Source organism: Neolamprologus brichardi, chromosome 17 (assembly GCF_056152115.1).
Source record: "Neolamprologus brichardi isolate AB-2024 chromosome 17, ASM5615211v1, whole genome shotgun sequence".
Lineage (NCBI taxonomy): Eukaryota > Metazoa > Chordata > Actinopteri > Cichliformes > Cichlidae > Neolamprologus > Neolamprologus brichardi.
In genome coordinates, this window is record NC_142120.1 from 11,217,552 (window position 1) to 11,236,966 (window position 19,415).

The 19,415-nt window shown below is 40.7% G+C and overlaps 1 protein-coding gene across 1 annotated transcript in view; it reads left to right on the plus strand.

The window, feature by feature from the left end:
• Positions 1-18,474, plus strand: part of cacna1c (calcium voltage-gated channel subunit alpha1 C) — a 222,027-nt gene extending 203,553 nt beyond the window's left edge. Inside the window, exons 43-53 of the mRNA XM_087830331.1 lie at positions 165-292; positions 414-554; positions 1,318-1,682; positions 1,944-1,970; positions 6,096-6,224; positions 6,347-6,474; positions 6,582-6,679; positions 6,802-6,898; positions 6,984-7,092; positions 7,175-7,343; positions 7,501-18,474. Of these exons, the coding sequence (XP_087686457.1) occupies positions 165-292; positions 414-554; positions 1,318-1,682; positions 1,944-1,970; positions 6,096-6,224; positions 6,347-6,474; positions 6,582-6,679; positions 6,802-6,898; positions 6,984-7,092; positions 7,175-7,343; positions 7,501-8,025 (1,916 nt within the window). The 3' untranslated portion in view covers positions 8,026-18,474. The remainder of the gene's footprint in view (positions 1-164; positions 293-413; positions 555-1,317; positions 1,683-1,943; positions 1,971-6,095; positions 6,225-6,346; positions 6,475-6,581; positions 6,680-6,801; positions 6,899-6,983; positions 7,093-7,174; positions 7,344-7,500) is intronic.
• Positions 18,475-19,415: the final 941 nt, after the last annotated feature.

Here is a 19,415-nt window from a genome sequence, read left to right on the forward strand (position 1 = left end):
ACAAATATTTAAGAAGTGAATGTTTCCAATAGACATTACTGTTACCTTACTGTGGTCAAAACTTTGGTTGCATCACTTGCAATGGAGTTTCTGAAAAATCTTGCAGCATGTTAATTTTAAGCATTAATCTTTTTTAATAATGATGTTTTTTTTTGTTTCTGCAGATGACGAGGTAACAGTCGGGAAATTCTACGCCACCTTCCTCATCCAGGAATATTTCCGCAAGTTTAAGAAAAGGAAAGAACAAGGGCTGGTGGCCAAGGTGCCCCCCAAAACCGCACTCTCTCTGCAGGTATACAGACAAGTTTTGTTCACAGTAGAGCTAAACATTACGGAGGTAGATTTCTGACATTCGAAATTTGCTCCTGGGTTACAACATGATATGTAAGCAACACTGCTGTGTCTGTGTGTAGGCGGGCCTGCGGACGTTGCACGACATCGGTCCGGAGATTAGGAGAGCCATCTCCGGAGACCTAAATGTGGAGGAGGAGCTGGATAAAGGTGTAAAGGAGCCTGTGTCAGCGGCGTCAGAGGACGATATCTTCAGGGTAAAGGTTGGATACACACACCTTCACTCACTCTCCAGAGAGAGAGAAAAAGAAAGAGAGAGAGAGAGAGAGAGATGATCAACGCCAGCTTGAAGCCGTATTATTGCATCATGCACATAAACATGCATTCTTGCATGTGCTTAGTCAAGAAGACATAATAAAAAAAGCCTCATGTTCCACCACATAGCTTGGCTACAAAATGCTACACTCACTGAACTATATTTATGGATTTTGGGGGGGTGTTTGGGGTCCAATGAAAATAAGTTTTTAATAAACACAGCAGTATTTTACACACTATAATGACTAAACAAATATTCAGCGCTGCAACTGTAAGGATTACACACATACACATACACACAGCTGCTTCTACAGTAAGAGGGTGAGTTATGCTATTGACCTTTCATTTTCGCCACCATTATAACATTCATATGCTGTTTTGTTTAGGGTTTTTTTGCTGCAGTATTTGCATTGTGTACCAAAAACAGACAGCCAAGTGTCTGTGCCTAGCTAAAATTAAGGTTCATAGAAAATAAAACTCCAGTGTCCAGTTTATTTAATTTTATCAGTCTGCTTTCATTTACTAAAAATGTTCTGAAGTTGATAAAAGCTTTTTGCTTTGCATTCCCATCATTGCTGCAAGCAGTGTTTTGAATTATGGATGTTGGGGTGTGGTGCTGTACATTATTAACTTATCTTTAACTTAACCTTTCCATTTCTCTTCTCAACTTTTTCTGTTCCTCCATCTCAACCGTCTCCGCCCACACCACAGCGCACAGGAGGGTTGTTTGGCAACCATGTCAACTACTACAACCAGAGCGATGGCCGTGGGTCCTTCCCGCAGTCTTTCACTACCCAGCGTCCCTTGCACATCAGCCAAAAAGGGTCACCTTGTGAAGGCGAGAGCCCGTCTCATGAGAAGCTCATGGATTCAACTACTTTCACCCCTTCCTCTTACTCCTCATCAGACTCTAACGCCAACATCAACAATGCCAACAACACTGGCATGGCCGGGGTGGCAACCCAGGGCATCAGCCGATTCCCGAGCCCATCTATAAGCACTGTGGATGGGCACACCGGGCAGCCACTCACCCCCATTCTGCTGCCAAGATCTGCGTGGTGCTTTCCTCCAAAGAGGTGAGTGCAGGCTCAACAGCAGCTTCCATTTACACCTTGTTTTGAACTTTTCTGCTTCTTTCCTACTTTATGTGCTCCTTGATTGTGTTGTGAATAATTTGCTTTCCTCTTCCATAGCCCAGGCATTAGTACAAATATTTAACTGCCTTGTTTTAACATAATTAACAAAAAAGATGTCCATATAGACATAAATAATTCAGCTGTTTATTTCTTTTTACTACCTGCTTTCTTTCCCTGTCTTTTGTTTCTGGTGGCGAGCAGGACGTGTTTTTATGACAGCCTCATGCGGTATGTTGCCAGGGGACAGAGAGAGAGAAAGAGAGAGAGAGTGTGTGTGTGTGTGTCTGTAATCTCATAATGGCATATAAAATAACATAGCTGTCAGGGTGCTATAGTAACACTTGTTGCTATGCACACAGTGCTTTATTTTGCAATAGCAAAAAGCAGGCTACATGCTGTTCTGTTACTATAAAAATCAGCTACCAAAGCTGTAGATAGACTGTTTGGTTCAACGGGGCCAAACGTTTCCTATCAAGGCTTCTCTGAATGCTGTTTTTTTTTTTTTTTTTTTTCTGGGGGGGGGGATAATATGACAGATCTGGGTTAGACACTCTATAGAAACATACAACCATCTGAAAGCTTATACTTGTTTGCTAATTTTAGTGCAAATGTGGAAATGTGTGATCTACGCTCACTGCCACTTTAATAGGTACACTTTGCTAGTACCAGGTTGGACCCGGTTTTGTTTTCAAACTGCCTTTTGACACGATGGCGTCACACAGCTGTTGTAGATTTCTTGGCTGCACATCCATGATGTGAATCTTGCCTTTCATCACATCCTAAAGGTGCTCTACTGGACTGAGACCCTTTCTTGGATGTCTGCTGCTGTGATGGTTGGACTGAGATCTGGTGGCTTTGGAGGCCATTTGTGTGCATAGAACTCACTGTCAAGAAATTAGTTTGGGATGATATGAGTTTCATGACATGATGGACTGATTCTTATATAGCTGTATTTGAGTACTCAAAGTGTTTCATGCAACATGCTTCATTTACCAGTTCAAGCCCATTCATTAAAGACTTTTTTCTACACCAAAGTGCTTTCTGTCTAAGATTTACAGACATTATTACTCCCATGGATGCATCAGGAGCACATTGGGGTTCATTATCTTGCCCTTAGAATACTTGTATGAGATCTAGACTAGAGCAGCCAGTGATTAAACAACCAAACCTTCCTATTAGTAGATGACCTGCTCAACTGAGGTACAGCCACCCCAAATAATGTGCAGCCATCAGAAGGTGGGCACACTGTGGACATAAAGGGATGGACATAGTTAGCAGCAATACTCAGGCTGGCTGTAGTGTTAAAACGATGATCAGTTGGTGCAAAGCATCACTATCCACTTGTACTATTCATGCAGGTTGAATCCATCCTGTCATTTTTTTAGGACAAATTCCGAGTCCACTATCTGATTGTCACAGCAGTATTTTTCAAAGATCATTTTTCATCATGAGCTTGAGCTTGTGTAAAATGTCGCCTTGTTTTTAGCTAACAGGAATGGCACTTTCTTTAGTCTTTTGCTGCTGTAGCACAAGGTTCAGTGCTGTTGCATTTAGAGATGCTGTACTGCTGCCTATCAGCTCGAAGCAGTCTGGCAATAACACTCTGATAGATATCTGCATTAATGAGCTCATAAACAGGTTTACCTGTCAAAGTGGCTGGTGACTTCATGAAATTTGGTTTATATGTTTTGAAAGTTGTGCTTTATTTGCTCCATGTCAAGTTAAAAGATATTACCAAACTTTGCATTTATTTTGATTTTAGTGGCTTAATTACTTTCGACTAGCATCCCTTTCTGAACGACTTCACATATTAAGTCACTGTATTTGTAAGGCTTTAAAAACAGCAGTCAGTTAGTCTAGTTAGTTAGTCAGTATATCATTGCCTTGATTTATTTTGCCCACTTGTTGGGATGTTGAGCCAGCTTTACACTTTAGTTACGATAACTGATTGTGTGTGCTGACATGTATGTCCGCAGTTTTTCCTATTCATTAGGCCTACTTGGGCAGTAATTAATCTAAAATAATACACTTGAGTACAAGCAAAGCAAAGTATAAGCTTTCTGATGGACTGGATTTAATCAGTTCAACAACAGGTTAAGATCCACCAAGGCTTGGCCAAAATCATCAAGTTAGGTCGTTTTTCTAACCCAGAGTTTGCCGTGGAACCGTTGGCTGATTAAAGGGACATCTGGCATTTTTAGGTTTTTTTGTTTGATTGTTTTTTCCCACATGATTTGTTTTTCTTCACCACACTGTTGTTTGGGGAGGTTTATGTGCTGCTTAACAAAAATGAAATTAAAAATTCTGGGACTTGAAACTGAAACTTGGCATCATATTACGCCTCTTAATTCGAAACTCCGGGAAACTGAAGTGCTGTTGCTTGGAAGTAAAAACACATCTGGTGAAGAAGAAGAGAATAAAAATTAAATGCCAGAATGTCTCCTTAAAGCTTGAGTATTGGGTATGAAATACAGTTGTGGTCAAAAGTTTACATACACTCATTGTAGGCATGAATGTTGTGGTCATTTGGAGCATTTAGTGATTTCTTTGAACTGTGTTTTTTTTTCCATGAGGAATGATTTTACTGCATACATTTTTAATAATTTAAAAAAAAAACTGAATTGCATGCACAAGTTTAAATTTATTTTGAATTGTCTCTAATCCACACAGGGTCAAAACTACACATACATGCTCAAGCATATAGATGCACCCCTTCTAATATTTGGTTAAATATCCTGTGGAAAGTTCCACCTGAACCAGATGATTTGGTAGCCCTCAACAAGCTTCCGGGATAATTCTGGCTGGATATTTGACTACTCTTAGCACAATTGACAGAGTTCATTTAAATTGGTTGGTTGACGTTGGGGCTTTGGGAAGGCAGAAGCTTAATGGCAGCCTGCTTTATCCATTCTAAAACCTGCTGTCATCTGTTTTTGGGGTCATCGATCATTTTTTGGATCATCTTTACTTCACTTCACTGATGTCAAATGTCTCAGTCTTTGTTCCGTCTGAACATAAAACATTTCTCCAGAAGTCATTTGGCTTGACCACGTGGGACTCAATATATACATACGTTGACTTAAATATTTTAATAGGTGGTTCTGAAGGTTCTACGATCTCTTTTAACTTTGATGTTTCACTACTTTGCCAAAGAAACTACTGGAAGACGAGTGTTAGTATCCACAATGAAGCATTTTAAATCCCAGTGGGCTGAGAAAATGCCAACCAAGAAATGAGCCTCTGCTCCAGAACCGACACCTTTAAGCTGATATTTGCAGCTGCCCACATTTGTGAGCCAAATGGCTGGTCTAGGTGGAACTTGCCAAGGGAATTTTAATGGAAAATTGGTGGGGTGTATCTAAATATTTGAGCCCATTGGTATACTTTTGAACCTGTGTGGATTAGAAAAAATCCAGAATAAATATAGATCTTGTTTTTAAACTTATTAAAGATGTATGCTGTACAATTATTCCACCCTGGAAAAAGAACATCCCCAAATTACCATGGCATTCATGCCCATGATGAATGCAAATAAACTTCTCACCGCAACTGTGGATGTGACTGGGAAGAAGACATCTTTGAGACGCAAAGAGAATTATAACCTCCTCGCACCAGACAAGCACAAGTATATTATAAATTGGATTTGAATCTTAGTCTCCTGAGGGAAAGTCTCGTACCTAACCCACCGTACCACAGATTCTGACTCGCTACATGGTCTTGCTAGCTCTTTACGCTACTTTTACAATTCACTCGGTCTGGTCTGAACATATTTGTGATTAGCCTGTCAGAGCCCAGAGAAGGTGCATGAGTCTAGTTTCCTATCAGACAACTGTATGAAAGGTTGCTGTGGAAATTTCCTTCTGTCCAGTGACGCCAAAAACGCCAGCTCCAGCTTTTTTCTCTGATAAGCAGTGATTCGCAGAAAGTAATAGCCTCAGATTCTGGGACTTTACTGACCTTCAAATGATGATAGCAACATAAAAAGTACTGTATTAAAATAGAGCTCCCTGAGCTTCCTTCAGAATATAGTCTCTTCTGTGTTTTTTAAAGATGTCTGAACTTCAGTCTTGCTATCAATTGCCGTAATCCAGGTGTTGCCTTTTAATGCTATTCACCATTTTGCTTCAAGAAAATAGCTGCAATATCCACCCGCTTCTTTTCAGACTCTCCTCCTCCTTTGCCTTCCTACATGCAGTAGCTAAGCATCCATGGGTTTCTCCTTTCAGTTTTATTGCAAATAATTTTTAGTGTATTTACATGTACTTGTCTGTCTTCCTGTTTTTCCGTGTGTCGTGCGTCTTTATGTTCATTCTGTGTTTTTGTTTGTTCGGCCGTTTGCTTGTTTGTCTGTAGCTCAGACTCGTGTGACAGTCATCTGCCAATCATCCGAAGAGGGGAGGGGTCAACAGAGGAGACATACGACGAGAGCTATGTTGAAGACAGGGTGTACCATGAGGATGACCACTCGCTCTCGTCTGACATGTAGCGTTTAAACACATATGCACTCAAAAACAGCAACGAAAAAAAAGCACATTTATTCCCCAAGCCTTTAATATTTCACAACTTTTTTTTCTTTATTTTATGCACTTGTGTGCTCTTGTTAGGCTGGTGTATCACGATGAGACTTGTAAGCAGTTGACTCCCATGGAGGAAGCAGAGGAAGTCGACGACAGAAGAGGAGGAGGAGGGTGGCAGTCTCCCAGGAGAGTCTTCCTCTGTCCCACTTCTCTGGGTGAGAAGACCCACTTTTTAAAAAAAATCTTGCGTAGAAATTGTGCCTGCTGTCATTTACGCATCTTTACGTGCTGTGTTTTTGCATATTTGTGGCATTGATGTCAGGGCGGAGATCGTCCTTCCATCTGGAGTGTCTCCGGAGACAGTCGAGGCCAGACGTCTCTCAGAAGACGGCTGTACCTCTACATCTTGTACATCATCAGGTAGCAGACGCCTACATAATAGAGGCAAACACACAGAGTTACAGATGCACATAAAAAGATGTGCAAAGCAAACATAATCCTCCCGGCAGCTCCTCTCTAACTCTCTCCCTCTCCTCCTCCAGGCTCTGGCTGTAGCAGGGTTGAGTCCTCTGTTAAGACGGAGTCACTCACCGACCCTCTTCAGTCGGCTGTGCTCCACACCTCCAGCAAGTCCCACAGGTATACCAAGAATTTTGAAGCACTTTCTGTCCTTGTCATATTAAATCAGTGAGAGAGTTCTAACTAATGTTTATACTTTCCTTAGCTCAATGCAGTGATGCCTCCTACCAGCGAGTTCCCTCTCTGAGGCTAGAGGGCTCCAACTCCCATGAAAAGCTCAATACCAGCTTGCCGTCTGTCAACTGTGGCCCATGGTAAGAAAATAAAGCTGCTCCAAAAACAGTTTAAGCACAAGTGACGTTTTTTACATTTAAAACAAATCACTTCCCCTCCTAGGTACAATGACAGTAATGGGAATAGCCCGGTGCCCAGTCCTAGCCCCACCCCTAGCATGCCAGCGTCCAGTCAAAGGGCACCGAGGCCGGTGTCGCTCACTGTGCCGTCGCTGTTGGGGAAAGACTCCAGCTCGCTGTGTCACGGCAGCGCAGGCAGTCTAGTGGAGGCAGTAAGTATGAGTTATATGTAGCTGTATCTGTGTATAGGATGATGAAGGATATTCTCTACCTGTTATTTAGCATATATTCAACACCATACTGTAAAACATGACACATTAAACCTTTCACCTCTCTGTCCATCCCTCTTTTACTCTTCTCCCTGTCAAGGTCCTAATATCAGAGGGCTTGGGTCATTTTGCTCAGGACCCCTCGTTCATTGAGGCGACCAAAGCGGAGCTGGCTGATGCCTGCGACATGACCATCGAGGAGATGGAGCACGCCGCCAACAACATTCTCAACGGCACCTCGCCCACAAACGCCACATCCAGCACCTCCTCCACCTCTCAGCACAGCCCTAACGGCAACGTCCTCCCCTTCCACACAACAGCAACAGCAGCAGCAGCAGCAGCAGCATCAACGCACAGGGACCGAGTGGTCGGCTTGAGTCCTAGTGAAGGTGGGGGAGAAGCCACAGGAAGTAGAGGCTCCATACACGGCCCCTCCTCTATAGAGGAGCGGCAGGAGCTGCTAGCCAGAGAGAGAAGACAAGAAGAAGAGGAGGAGGAAGAAGAGGAGGAGGCAGGAGGGAGGGAAGAGGGGCACTACAGAGGCTCGCTTGTGATCGGAGGAGCACGACAGAGGAACAGCGGGCTGTTGGAGGACGAGGATATGGAGTGTGTGACAAGCTTATAGGAGTCAAGTTAATGGGTTCGATCGACGAACTGGCCCCTCTGACATCATCAGAGACTGATGCTTGTCAGGTGCTGCTTACAGCACCGCGGCTGGCTCTGTCTGTCCCCACCCTTCACATACACACACACACATACAAACACACTCTGTCGCTCTGGAGAGTGGCGGCCAGTGATGCAACCTTAAACACCTGGTTATGACTCTGTTAGTCTATGAGTTAGTATATGGATGGATGTTTGCTGTAAAAGCGATATACTCTACGAGCGTGTGCTTACGCACGTTTGTCAGTGTGATCTAGGATTTTTTTCTATCTGTGCGCGCATGTGCGTGTGTTCTCCACACATGTCTGAGTGTGTCTCTAAAGTGCCTCACAGTTTTATCATGTCCTCAAAGTGTTAAGCGCAGAAAAGTAGACACAAGCAAAAAAAAAAAGAAAAAAGACAAAGGGAAGTATGACTGAAGGAAGGTAGACAAGAAACAACACAGCCAGGAAGTCCTTCCTATGGTTCTCCTGCAGACAACATAGTGTGTTTAATGTTTTCATTTCCTACGCCTACTTTGTGTTGTTGTTGTTTGTCTGGCCGCCATGACACCAGGTAGGGGACAGCAGACCAGCTTTTGAAAGGGGTCAGTTTGGATTACAGTCTGACCACACCCACTTGAGGTCAAAGGTCAACTCCTCCTCTTTGGTTCACTGATGATGAAGCGCTGTATTGAGTAAAACAGGGATGAAAAAAAGCCCTGTTTGAAATCTCATTTCTCCTCCTCTTCCAAAGCTAAGGAACCATGGAGCACAGCCCTGCCAGCCTGGAGGTGGGATTGAGGTGACACACCACCTCCAGCCAATGGGGGGAGAAGGATTTGAGGGATGGTCCAACAGCCCCAATAAGGCTGCAATAGGGATGGGGGGCCCAGGCAGAGGAAGACACTCTCTGGCCAACAGGAAGCTAGCCAGCTCTTTTTATTTTTTTCCACCGCTGGTCAGGAAAACTCCAGCGAGAGACAAACTTGAATCGTCTGTCAACGTGATCTGGCTCCGCCTCCTCCGCCGCTTTTCCTCGTTTGGCCACACCCACTCTCTGCCCCGAACAGGAGGAGCACTGGGTGGCTAAGCAGAGACAGCGAGCCCCCCCTTTCTGCCTCATACCTCGCCGTTCCTCACTCCTTCCTCCCTCCTCTTTGGTTACTTCACCATCCCTCTCCCTCCATCGCTGAGTCTTTTTGCTTTGTCAGCCCTCGGGGAGGCGTGCGTTTGTCGAACGGGGCAACAAAGATGGCGGGGTGCGCGGGAGAACGGGAGTGAGCGATTGAAATGAAAAACAGGCTCTGCCGTCAATCAAAGACACTTCCTTCTCCAGGACCCTCCTCTTCCTCTCAGCGTGGAATCCTACTGGATTTGCTGCCACACACGATTTCTACAGACCACGCCCACTATGTATTTAACAGTTCAATATTGTGCAAAACTGGCTAGCCATGACTATTTTTGTTTTATATTCATGATGTTATTGGTTTAATTTATCCTTGATTTGTTTGCACAATCGGGGTGCTGGTCTTATAAATGTATTTTTGCTCGGTTTATTTTAGGAGAAATTTTAAGAGGTTTTAAGTAACGAAGCAGGGCGTAGTGTTTGTGTGCGAGTGCATAACTATATTTGTGCGTGCGGATGTGTGTCTGCGTTTTAGTACAGGATGTATGAATGCGTGAGATAGAGTGTGTATCTTTAAAAAAAATTGGGGAGGGGGGGTCTTTCTCTCTATCAGTATGCACCTTTTACAGATTGTATCTATTTATTTATTTATTTTTTTCCCAGAAGAGAAAAAATGTGTGCGTGTGTGTGTGTGTTTGAGTGATTTACTTGTGTATTCTAAAAGCTGATTTTAAGCCTAGACAGTAAATTAAGGTAGCATTACAAGTATGGTCTTGTTTGTTTGTATGTACGTGAGGGTGGGTGTGTGTGGGTACGTGTGTGTATGTGTGATAATGGGCCTCCTTAACACAGGGTTACCATGGACAGGCATGCTTCCAAAGCTTTGTGATTTCATTAGCAAGATTTTTACTTTTTAGCCAAGCTGCAGACTCAGAAGCTGCTCTGTCTTCAACAACTAGTTTTTGCATAACTTTTCTTTATTTCCCCACTCAGAGGTACTTAATTGTAAGGTCTCCAGCAAGGTCAGAGTGAATTATAGATCTTTCAGGCATTGCAATTTTTCCAGACGGTAAGAAGCCTTTTGGCAAGTTGCTGTTTTTCTTAATCATGGCGGTTGTTGCTCTGAATTTTAGAAGTCCCCTTATTCATAGCGGCACAGTGACAACTCGTAAAGGAACTCAGAGTGGGGGTGGTACCCCGCGTATCACACATTACACGACCATTTGAGTTTAAACTCCAAATTAACTTTTAGGGCTGGTGTACAGATGCTGCAAGACTTCTGAATCACACATCTTTATATGAGGCTCGTATCATAAAATGTATTTTTTTATCAGGGATGGTTTCAGAGATAAAACCGACTTCCTGTTTGTGATATTTATGATTTACTGGTAAAGACAGTTTTGCTGAAAAAATTAGCATACAAGCAGGAAATTTTACTGATAATTATTAGACGATGATAATTGTTTGGTTAATGTGATAAATTATTAGATAGAAATCACAAAGCTTACATTTTGGATGGAAATTGTATCCTAAGCTACTTTTTTTCTTTATAAGTAGCCTGAAATTTTTTGATGGATCGTTGTCTTTTTTAACTCGATCCTTGGGCATAGTTTGAATACACTGAAAGTACGACCACTGCAAGGTATTTCATTCAAGCCTCAGCATTTTACACAGGGCACAGGTCTCACTTCGGTACTGTACCGTCTCCAAAAGCATTCCTGACATCCAAAATTGGTACCAACTGCCACATGTATTATTATTATTTCTACAATTTAATAGTATTTAAAAGTGAAATCGATAAATATGCAGAATGTGTGCAGGTAAGAAATAAAAGGGGAACAGATTCATGAAATTCAGTCTTAAAAATTTCAGAATCAGAGAAACTTTATTAATCCAAGAGGGAAATTGAGTCCCAGAGGGACGAAGATGAAGCTTATTATCAGTTTTATTTTCCAAAAACTAAGCATCTTCCACCTACACTGTAAGTCCCTTAAATACAGGTTGCCAATGGCCTAGCAGATGGATTCTCAAATAGGGAGAAATCCAATTGGTGTTAACAGCACTTTCAAAATGCAAAGTACACCAGGAGAATAGCAAAAGTCACCAAACAGTGCATCTTCATGTTTTGGTTATGACATTAATGAGTCATTTTAAACCTAAATCACAAGTTTCTCTAGTTAATTCCAAGACAAATTTGAATACACTGCAAAAGCCTTTGCCATTTCAAGTCATCAGCGATGTTGAACGACCACCTAGAGACACTTGTATGTCTTAACTTACGGCCATTCGTTTCTGTTTAATTTACCATTAAGGACTTACTGTCGAGCTCTAATTCCTTCATGTTAAGCAGAGCAGCTTTGTGGCAGGGAAGGGAGGTATGCATGGACACACTGCCATACACTGCGTCCTGTGCCAGTACCAGACTTCTGACATTATTATGCAAACTAAATGTGAATGTTGAGTATGTTCTAGTGGCAGTGATGATGTTGTTTTGTGGTTAAGACACTGCAAACTCTGAAAAAGTCTGTTTTGTCAAAAGGAATTAACCCTCCTAACTTATCCCCCCAAAAAAATCATTTGCCTTCATAAAAATACTGTCAACATTTCTTTGAATTATTGTAAAAGCACCTCTTAAAAAATAATAATTTGCCGGCATAAGCTGACAGGACCGTTTGGTGGCTAGTTTTGCTATAAGCTGCAGATCTGGGTAAAGTCAAGAATGTTAATACCTGAAAAGTAGCACCAATCTTTGTTCAGTTCGTCAAGCTGAAGTTTAGTTAGCCCTGAGTTTAAAAGTCAATGGTTCTAGCTGTTCTGCTGCAGTGGAGCCATCAGCTTTTTACTATGACTATTACTATTTTATCAGCTAGTATATCAACAGCCATGAATGTGGAAACCAGGAGAGGAACATTTCCACAAGGTTGCATAACATATTATAAACAGTCCTTATAAATTTTAGCATATAGATAAATACACAAAGCAACCCTGCAAATCAGAAGTACCACCCAGGCTTGGTGAGTGTGATTTCAGAATTAAGAGAGCTGTGGTGCCCCCGTGTGGAGTGGAGCAGCATTGCCATTTTTATGTCCCACATAGAATAGCACGAGACGTTGTGTTGCAGCGTAACGGTATGAGTGGGTGTAATCCTGCAACCCACAAGATATGCAAAAACAATGCAATAACTATGACTGTATACAAGGATTCTGAAGTAAATATGTTTGTGAACGTGAAGAAAAAAACAACAACACAGTATCATGAAGCTGTATTATTTTCTGTTTGTTATGTTTTTAAGTCACCTTGGTGGTTTCCATGCCAGAAAACCTAACATACTTGAAATCAGGTACATTGCAGTGAGGTATAGTGCAGATGTATTTATTTTTCATTCTCGTCGCAGGGTGTAGGTCGAGCATGTTCTTTTTTTGTTGTTGTTTTTTTTTGACGCGGTGACCTGAAGGTCAGTGTTTTCCTCGTGAATTAACAAGCAGTCAGTGGAGACGCAAAAAAAAAAGCGACTGACCATATTTCCCTAGCTTCCTACTTTCTGACTGTATCTTTTTATGTTGCTTATTTCCCCTTTTTTTTTCTTTTTTTTTTAAGAATTAAGCTTCTTGGGTGTAAACATTGCATGAGGTTCACGTGTTGACATTTGAGCGTTCCGGGTTTTGCAGTTGTTTTGTTTGATTCAGGATAAATATGACTATTTAGTGTACATAAAATGATTAAAAGCAGTATTTCTTCTTCAGAACTGACTGGACAGCGGTTGAAGAGTCCACAGAAGGTGATTTTGCATATCTTGTGTCTTATGTGCTTTTAGTTTATTTTCCTGATGCATAACCCTGAGGAGGACAGCGAGATGATATTTAAGAACAGATAAATGATAAAGGTTAATATTTTTCCTCTTGAATTCAGTAAATAAGGCTTTGTGTTGCCACATTACTTTTAAATTGATTACTGGGACAGACTTTGATTTAAATCCAGGTTGAGGACAGACAGGCAGGAGTTACACAGCATATATTCAAATGTTTCTACTCTATAGGATGATATTCTAACATTTTTACTATTCAGTGCCAGTCACAAATAATTTACTAGGCTTTTATCATGCTGCAGGTCATATAAACGCTCATCATTATGAGTAAAATTGCATTCTGTATTGGTCAAATGTTTGTGTTTCAGCTCAAATGGAAAATAATCTTATACAAAACCTGCAAACAAATCTACTATAAAGACTGGTGTGTAGCTGTGCTGTAAACAGTCAGTGTGTAATATGGTATTGGTACCAACCTGCAGTGAGGGCCCCTTTGAACAGAGCTGACTGATTATCAGGAAAAGCTCAGGTATAATCATTTGCTTTGATGGGGACCTAATATGCTTTTTCATATTTCTGTCAGCTATATACTGTTACAATATCCTCATATTTAAAGCTTCAAATAGCGTATGTACGAGTATTCCGTGTGAGCCAAAAGCTCAAACTTCTGACTGATCTAAATATTTTTTTTCAGATGTTGGCTCTACATAAATATACATATGCATAAATTATCCCAAAATGGTAATTTCGGGCACATATCTTTGACTATGAGCACAAAAGCTCTGCCCGCCTGTGCTTTGAACCTTAGAAATTTGCCTTAACGGAAGATGAAACATCTAAAGTTGCTTGTTTCAACTCATATTTATATAGTGCTTAATCACAGCAGCAGCCACATCAAAGAGTTGTATCTTCTAAAATGAAAGGTAAATGACCCCTGAGCAAGCACTTGGCGATAGTAGGAAGGAAAAACTCCCTTTCAACAGGAAGAAACCTCAGATAATAGATGAACAGAGAGGCTGCACTAAAGCGCAGTGTAAAGTAAATACGATTATTTTAAAACGTAAATCATGCTAAGCTACTCTGGTAACATCTGAGAATAAGAAAAACAATATTAAGCAAGCATAATGGATCCCCTTAAGTCATGGCTCATTTCAGTTTGTGGTAAACGTGCACCAAACGTGCGTCTGTGAAGCTCTTATCATTTATTAGCCACATCTTCCACCTTGAATCCACTACGTGTGAGGGGGTCTTTTTGTATACTTGTGCTCTCTTTTCCCACATAGACAGATGACAGCGGGTTTATCAGGCTGATAAGCTGTAGCCGTCCTGGATCTCCACCTGCAGCCAGTTAAACTGTAAACAAAGCCCCTCTGCCACAAAAGGGTGCAGTTCAAATGGAAGTAATTTCCTCAAGTGAAAGCAGAGCTGGAGAGGGGAACGGCTTAGTCCCTGACAGATGGGTGACAATCTATTCAGCGGTCGACGACAATGGGAAGACGTGGGCGTTTGGCCTGAGAATGTTGAACGCAGAGATTATTTCATCATGTTTGGATTTCTGGAGGGTGATCTGACATGGTGGATTATACAATACATTTAAGTAATGTTTTATGTGCATAGGGATATAAAATATTGGTCCTATATAAATGATGATATCTTTTGTCTCACCACTAGCCAATGATTGTATATTTTTATATACCATATATAGCAAAAATATTTATGAACATATGATATTTAATCGCCAGAATGTTAGATTAAGGAACAGGAAGGGCACTTCTATATAGGCTTGCTGACAAGAGGTCAGTATGAATTCCCACTTTAATGTATTTTTTAAGCAAAAGGAAGCAGCAGGAAATAAGGAAGCATCGAAGAAGAAAACTGAATGTTTAAGCTATGGACATTTATGGATGTTTCATAGTAAATCGTGGGGCTTTTCAACTTATTGCCCACATTCTGAGCTGTTGAGGAAGATTTGGAAAGGTTGCTTCACAATCAGCTACACCACAGGAAAGCAATCCATCGCCCCTGCTTGTGACTCCAAAATTAAAAGGCTCAAGACCCCAACTTTAAGCAGCAGACAGATCCAAATCCTGACATGCTTTTGCTCGTGTTTGTTTTTGTGTTTTGGCCAGAGGTCTGAAACGTCCTACCAGCAACCTGTACGTGCAGGTCAGAGTCTGGTTATTACTCCTACTGTAGCACTGAGAGACGTGTCTCTCTTCAAGTAGTCCTACATCAGCAAAACATATACACACTGTACATTTTTAAAAGACCTAACCAAAAATGGCACCTACCAAGGACTAGATATCTTTATGGGGGGGAGGGTTTGAGCCGTTTAAATCGTGTAGCCTCTTTTCTTTTTCTTCTTTTACTTCCAAAAAAGATATTGGAGGACTTGATCTACATGTGTGTGTAGAGTCATTTATTCATCTGCGTTGTGTGCAGAGTAGGAAGTCAAGTAGTTTTGCGCCTGGTGAACTAATTCGATAAGATCTTTTGTCTGCATTTACAGTAAAAGCTCCAGACTCCAGTGCAGCAATTTGACCGTTTATTTCAAAGAAAGCAAAATGAATTCAGGTTGGTTTTCCCATATTTATTCACCAATAATGTTATCTGTTGGATTTAGCCTGGAAATACAAACATGGTCACTGCTTCATGAAATCTTGACACTGAGGAGTCACAAAAGGATGACAAGACTGATTTTTATCGTTACGGAGAAAAGCTGCTGTACATTGAGAAATTTTTAATCTGTTCAGTATTTTAAAAAAATGAAAATAAACTAACAAAAAAATAGCATTTTACACACTTTTTAGAAGTATTAGAGTTGTGTGTTTATCCTTAACTTTGCCAGTTTGGAGAGTGTGAGGCTGAAGAGCAGAAGTCTTGTAATCTTTCCCCGTGTCGGTCACTCAGATCTCCTCACGTGGATCTACCATTGTTGCAGCAGATGCATATTATATTTTCTTGTAAATCAAAGCGTTTGTTGATCACTGTTTGATGCCGACAAAGATATTTTAAGATGACTATTTTGAATATAAATTGTATTTTATTTTCCAGGTACAATTAGAATAGCCAGCTGTCGTAGGAGTAGAATTAAAATCATCAAGAGAATCACCTCAGATGTTATTTTGACTTCGATGCTAATGAACGCTTTGGGAAAGAGGGCAGAAACGGAAAGCGGGAACATATTGTTACATGCAACTTTGTACTGCATGTCTTGTATTTTAGATATTAAATAATAGGAATATTATAGCTATATTATATGATATTAAATGACTGTTAGGGGCAGGTTGTTGCAGCTTGTGGGATGGATGAAAGAATCTGGTTTTATTTAAAGAAACATCCTTATCAAGTTTCAGGTGCCATGCTGTGAGTTTATTTATTTAAAAAAGAGAGAGAGAGACTGATTCTGTGTGAAGATTTACGTTCATCTGTTTGTTGCTCGTGCAAAGACGTGATCTTATGAAGAAACATCACAGGTCGGTAAGGAAATGCAGTGGGGCAGAGGTGCATTTCATTCATTCCTTGATGGACTAAATGTGATCAAGGACACGCAGCCTGTTTAAAACTACAAATTTGGGTTACATGATCATTACACGTTGTATTTAATCTGTTGGGTTCAATGAAATCAATACATCTTCAAAGTAGAAGTGATTGATTTAGCTTTAAGTAAGTGATCACTGCTGAATTTCATAGCCAGCTCTTTGCATATTAAGCAGCACTCGCACATAGCAGCACCCAAACAGCTGATTTTATTCATTTTTTCCCCTCATAGCACCACGTTAAGTCATCAGATATTGGTGGCGACTTTTTTCCAGGGTTGCTAAGCTCTTAGCTGAACCTGATAGATGAAATTTGCTTGCCCAGTGGGTTTAGGAATAATGTATAGACTAGAATTCACTCATCGTATAGCGGCACCTACAACAGCACCTTTTATGTGAATATTTAGTATGACTGTTTTGTCAGGACCTCAAAGACCTTGTGTGTTATCCCCCATTCATTCCAAATCACAGAGAGCCCTGCCTGGCACTCAGTTTTGACACTAAGATTGAGTCTTACCGTAGCAGCAAATGCGACTCTCTTTGGGATATTACTTCAGAGGTGTGGCAGCAGCTTTACAATGCAGACTTGACTGTCAGCGGTTCTGGTTTTGGAACAGCTTTCACCTCATTAGAACCACGAATGTCTCCGCCTGTATCTGCTTCTCCACTCTTCATTTTACAGACAAGAGCTACTTCACATCGCATCGCAGATGAGAATTATTTCTCCAATCACCCCGTGAATGTAGGATACAGTTATATGCTCTTACTCACGCCTGAGGAGTCACTTTATATTTGTAGATTTTCCTTCTACGTAGCCATTAATGGAAGAGAGATGTTCTGACCAGCACAGACATAAAAGGCCTCAGTTGAGTTAGAAACATAGAGGTCTTGTATCTGTTTGCGCGTGTGCAGATGCAGCTTTAAATAGATGAGTGGGCCCATTTGAGAGCATCACGAGTGTTTTCTTCCATTACTGATGATGCAGGAGCATCTCTTTAAGCAAAGAAGGCACTTCCCTGCTTTTCGCCAGCTTGATTTAGTTGCAAGAGAACCGCAGCTCTACGTACAGCACAGTCTTTATCTTCTTTCTGTTCCTCATTTATATATCAGGGCTATGCTGCTCTGTATGATCTTACGTGTACGTCACTACTCATGCAAAGTGTTAAAGGGCCATTAACAGGACTGAGCTGTTTTTTTTTTCTTCTTCTCTGTCAGAGAGACGTCTGTTGTCAATCCTTGAGTTTATTTTTTTGGAGAGAGGTGATCACACAAAGACCAATTCCTTGTAATATTAGTAGTGACGCTACTGTTAAATGTAGTATTTAATAACAGCACTATTTACGATCAGAAAAATGAACTAGAGTGTGTTATTGTGCTTGGTAGCTTCGGAGGCAGATGGCCATTTTTTTCCTTTTCTTTTTTTTGTAACTGAATTCTTTAACGTAAGCCACTCCCCCTCGACTGTGCGAGGAATTTCATTTGTTCTGAGGTTGCTAAGTGACATGATCTCATGATTGACACAACCTTTTTATTTTTTCTTCCTCTCGTTCTGCTTTTTTTTTTCTAAAAGAGAGATCTTGATTTTTTTTTCTCCTTCATTTCATTTTAGATTTTAGAAAGGGAAAGAATACAAATGAAATAAATCAGAATATTAATTCAATCACTTTTTCTACTCCTATTTTCAATAAAAAGTGAAAGAAAAAAACCAAACAAAAAGTTGATTTGTAAATAAGTAATGTACAGTTTGTATCTGTAACTTGTCAGTCTGTCATTGGTGACAGAGTCTGTCTTGCTTATAACGCACGCTACAAGTAAATAAAAAAGGAAAAAGTATATTTAGACTGTATGGTCCCTTGAAAGCAAGTTTTAAATTAATATCTGATGTATATTCCTGTAACATTGCATTTTTATCTGAGGAATGATGTTATTAAAAAATTGCAAATAAATTGCATTTCCTACAGTGGTGTGTGTTTTTCACAGGTCTCTATCCTCACATGTTCCTCAATAGACTAACTCTGACATGACCCAAGTGCCGTGAATGCAATGCGGTAAAACTATCAAAGGTCCTGAAAAGCTATCCGGTCGTTAAGTGATGACGTGACGAATCCTACTTCCGGGCCTATAGTAGTCTGCGTTTAATATGGCTTTTGTGTTGTTAACATGTTTAATGCTTTGTATTTTCTTCTATTTAATCTCAAAAAGCTCCTAAAACAGTCAGTGATCACTGCTGACCTCCCTCGGCTTTTATTACCGCGAATCATTTATTTAAGCTCAGTTTTTAAAACCTTAGGATGTAACTACAGCCCAGCCCATGCAGCAGTATATGAATGACTAACCTCGTATTGTGGATGGATTATCTCAATTGTTCTCCTGGCTAAAGTTTGGTCCTTTTACAGCATCCTGCCATGCGATTACATTTGTTCCTGACCACCGAGAACACTCATGTTAACTTTTATCGAGAGGGAAAAAAGTTAGCTTGTTTATATTATGCTAACATAGCTGTGTCGCTAGCGGTCACTTAGCACATCATTATATATCAGCTAGCCAAACTTCAGTAACCCTACAAACGTCACTGCTGTTTAGTTTTCTGTCTTCATTTATGTTGGAAGTGATAGCAGAGCTGTACATTTTAATTTGTTTCCAAAACCCCGCAGTCAGGACATGCTATATTGTATTTAGATAGAAGCTAGCAAGCTAACGTCCTGCTAACTTCTAACGCCGTTAAATGTCATAAATTCTGTTTTCATGGATGCCTTAATGTTAAACTCAATTGTTACACCTGGTAGAGTAGAACGCTGATCATTTTATTAAAGATGAAAGACTTTAGACAGTTTTTCAACTCTCAGTAATGCCATAGTGATCGTTTGATATATGGACCTGCAGCCGAGTTTAGGCCCAGAC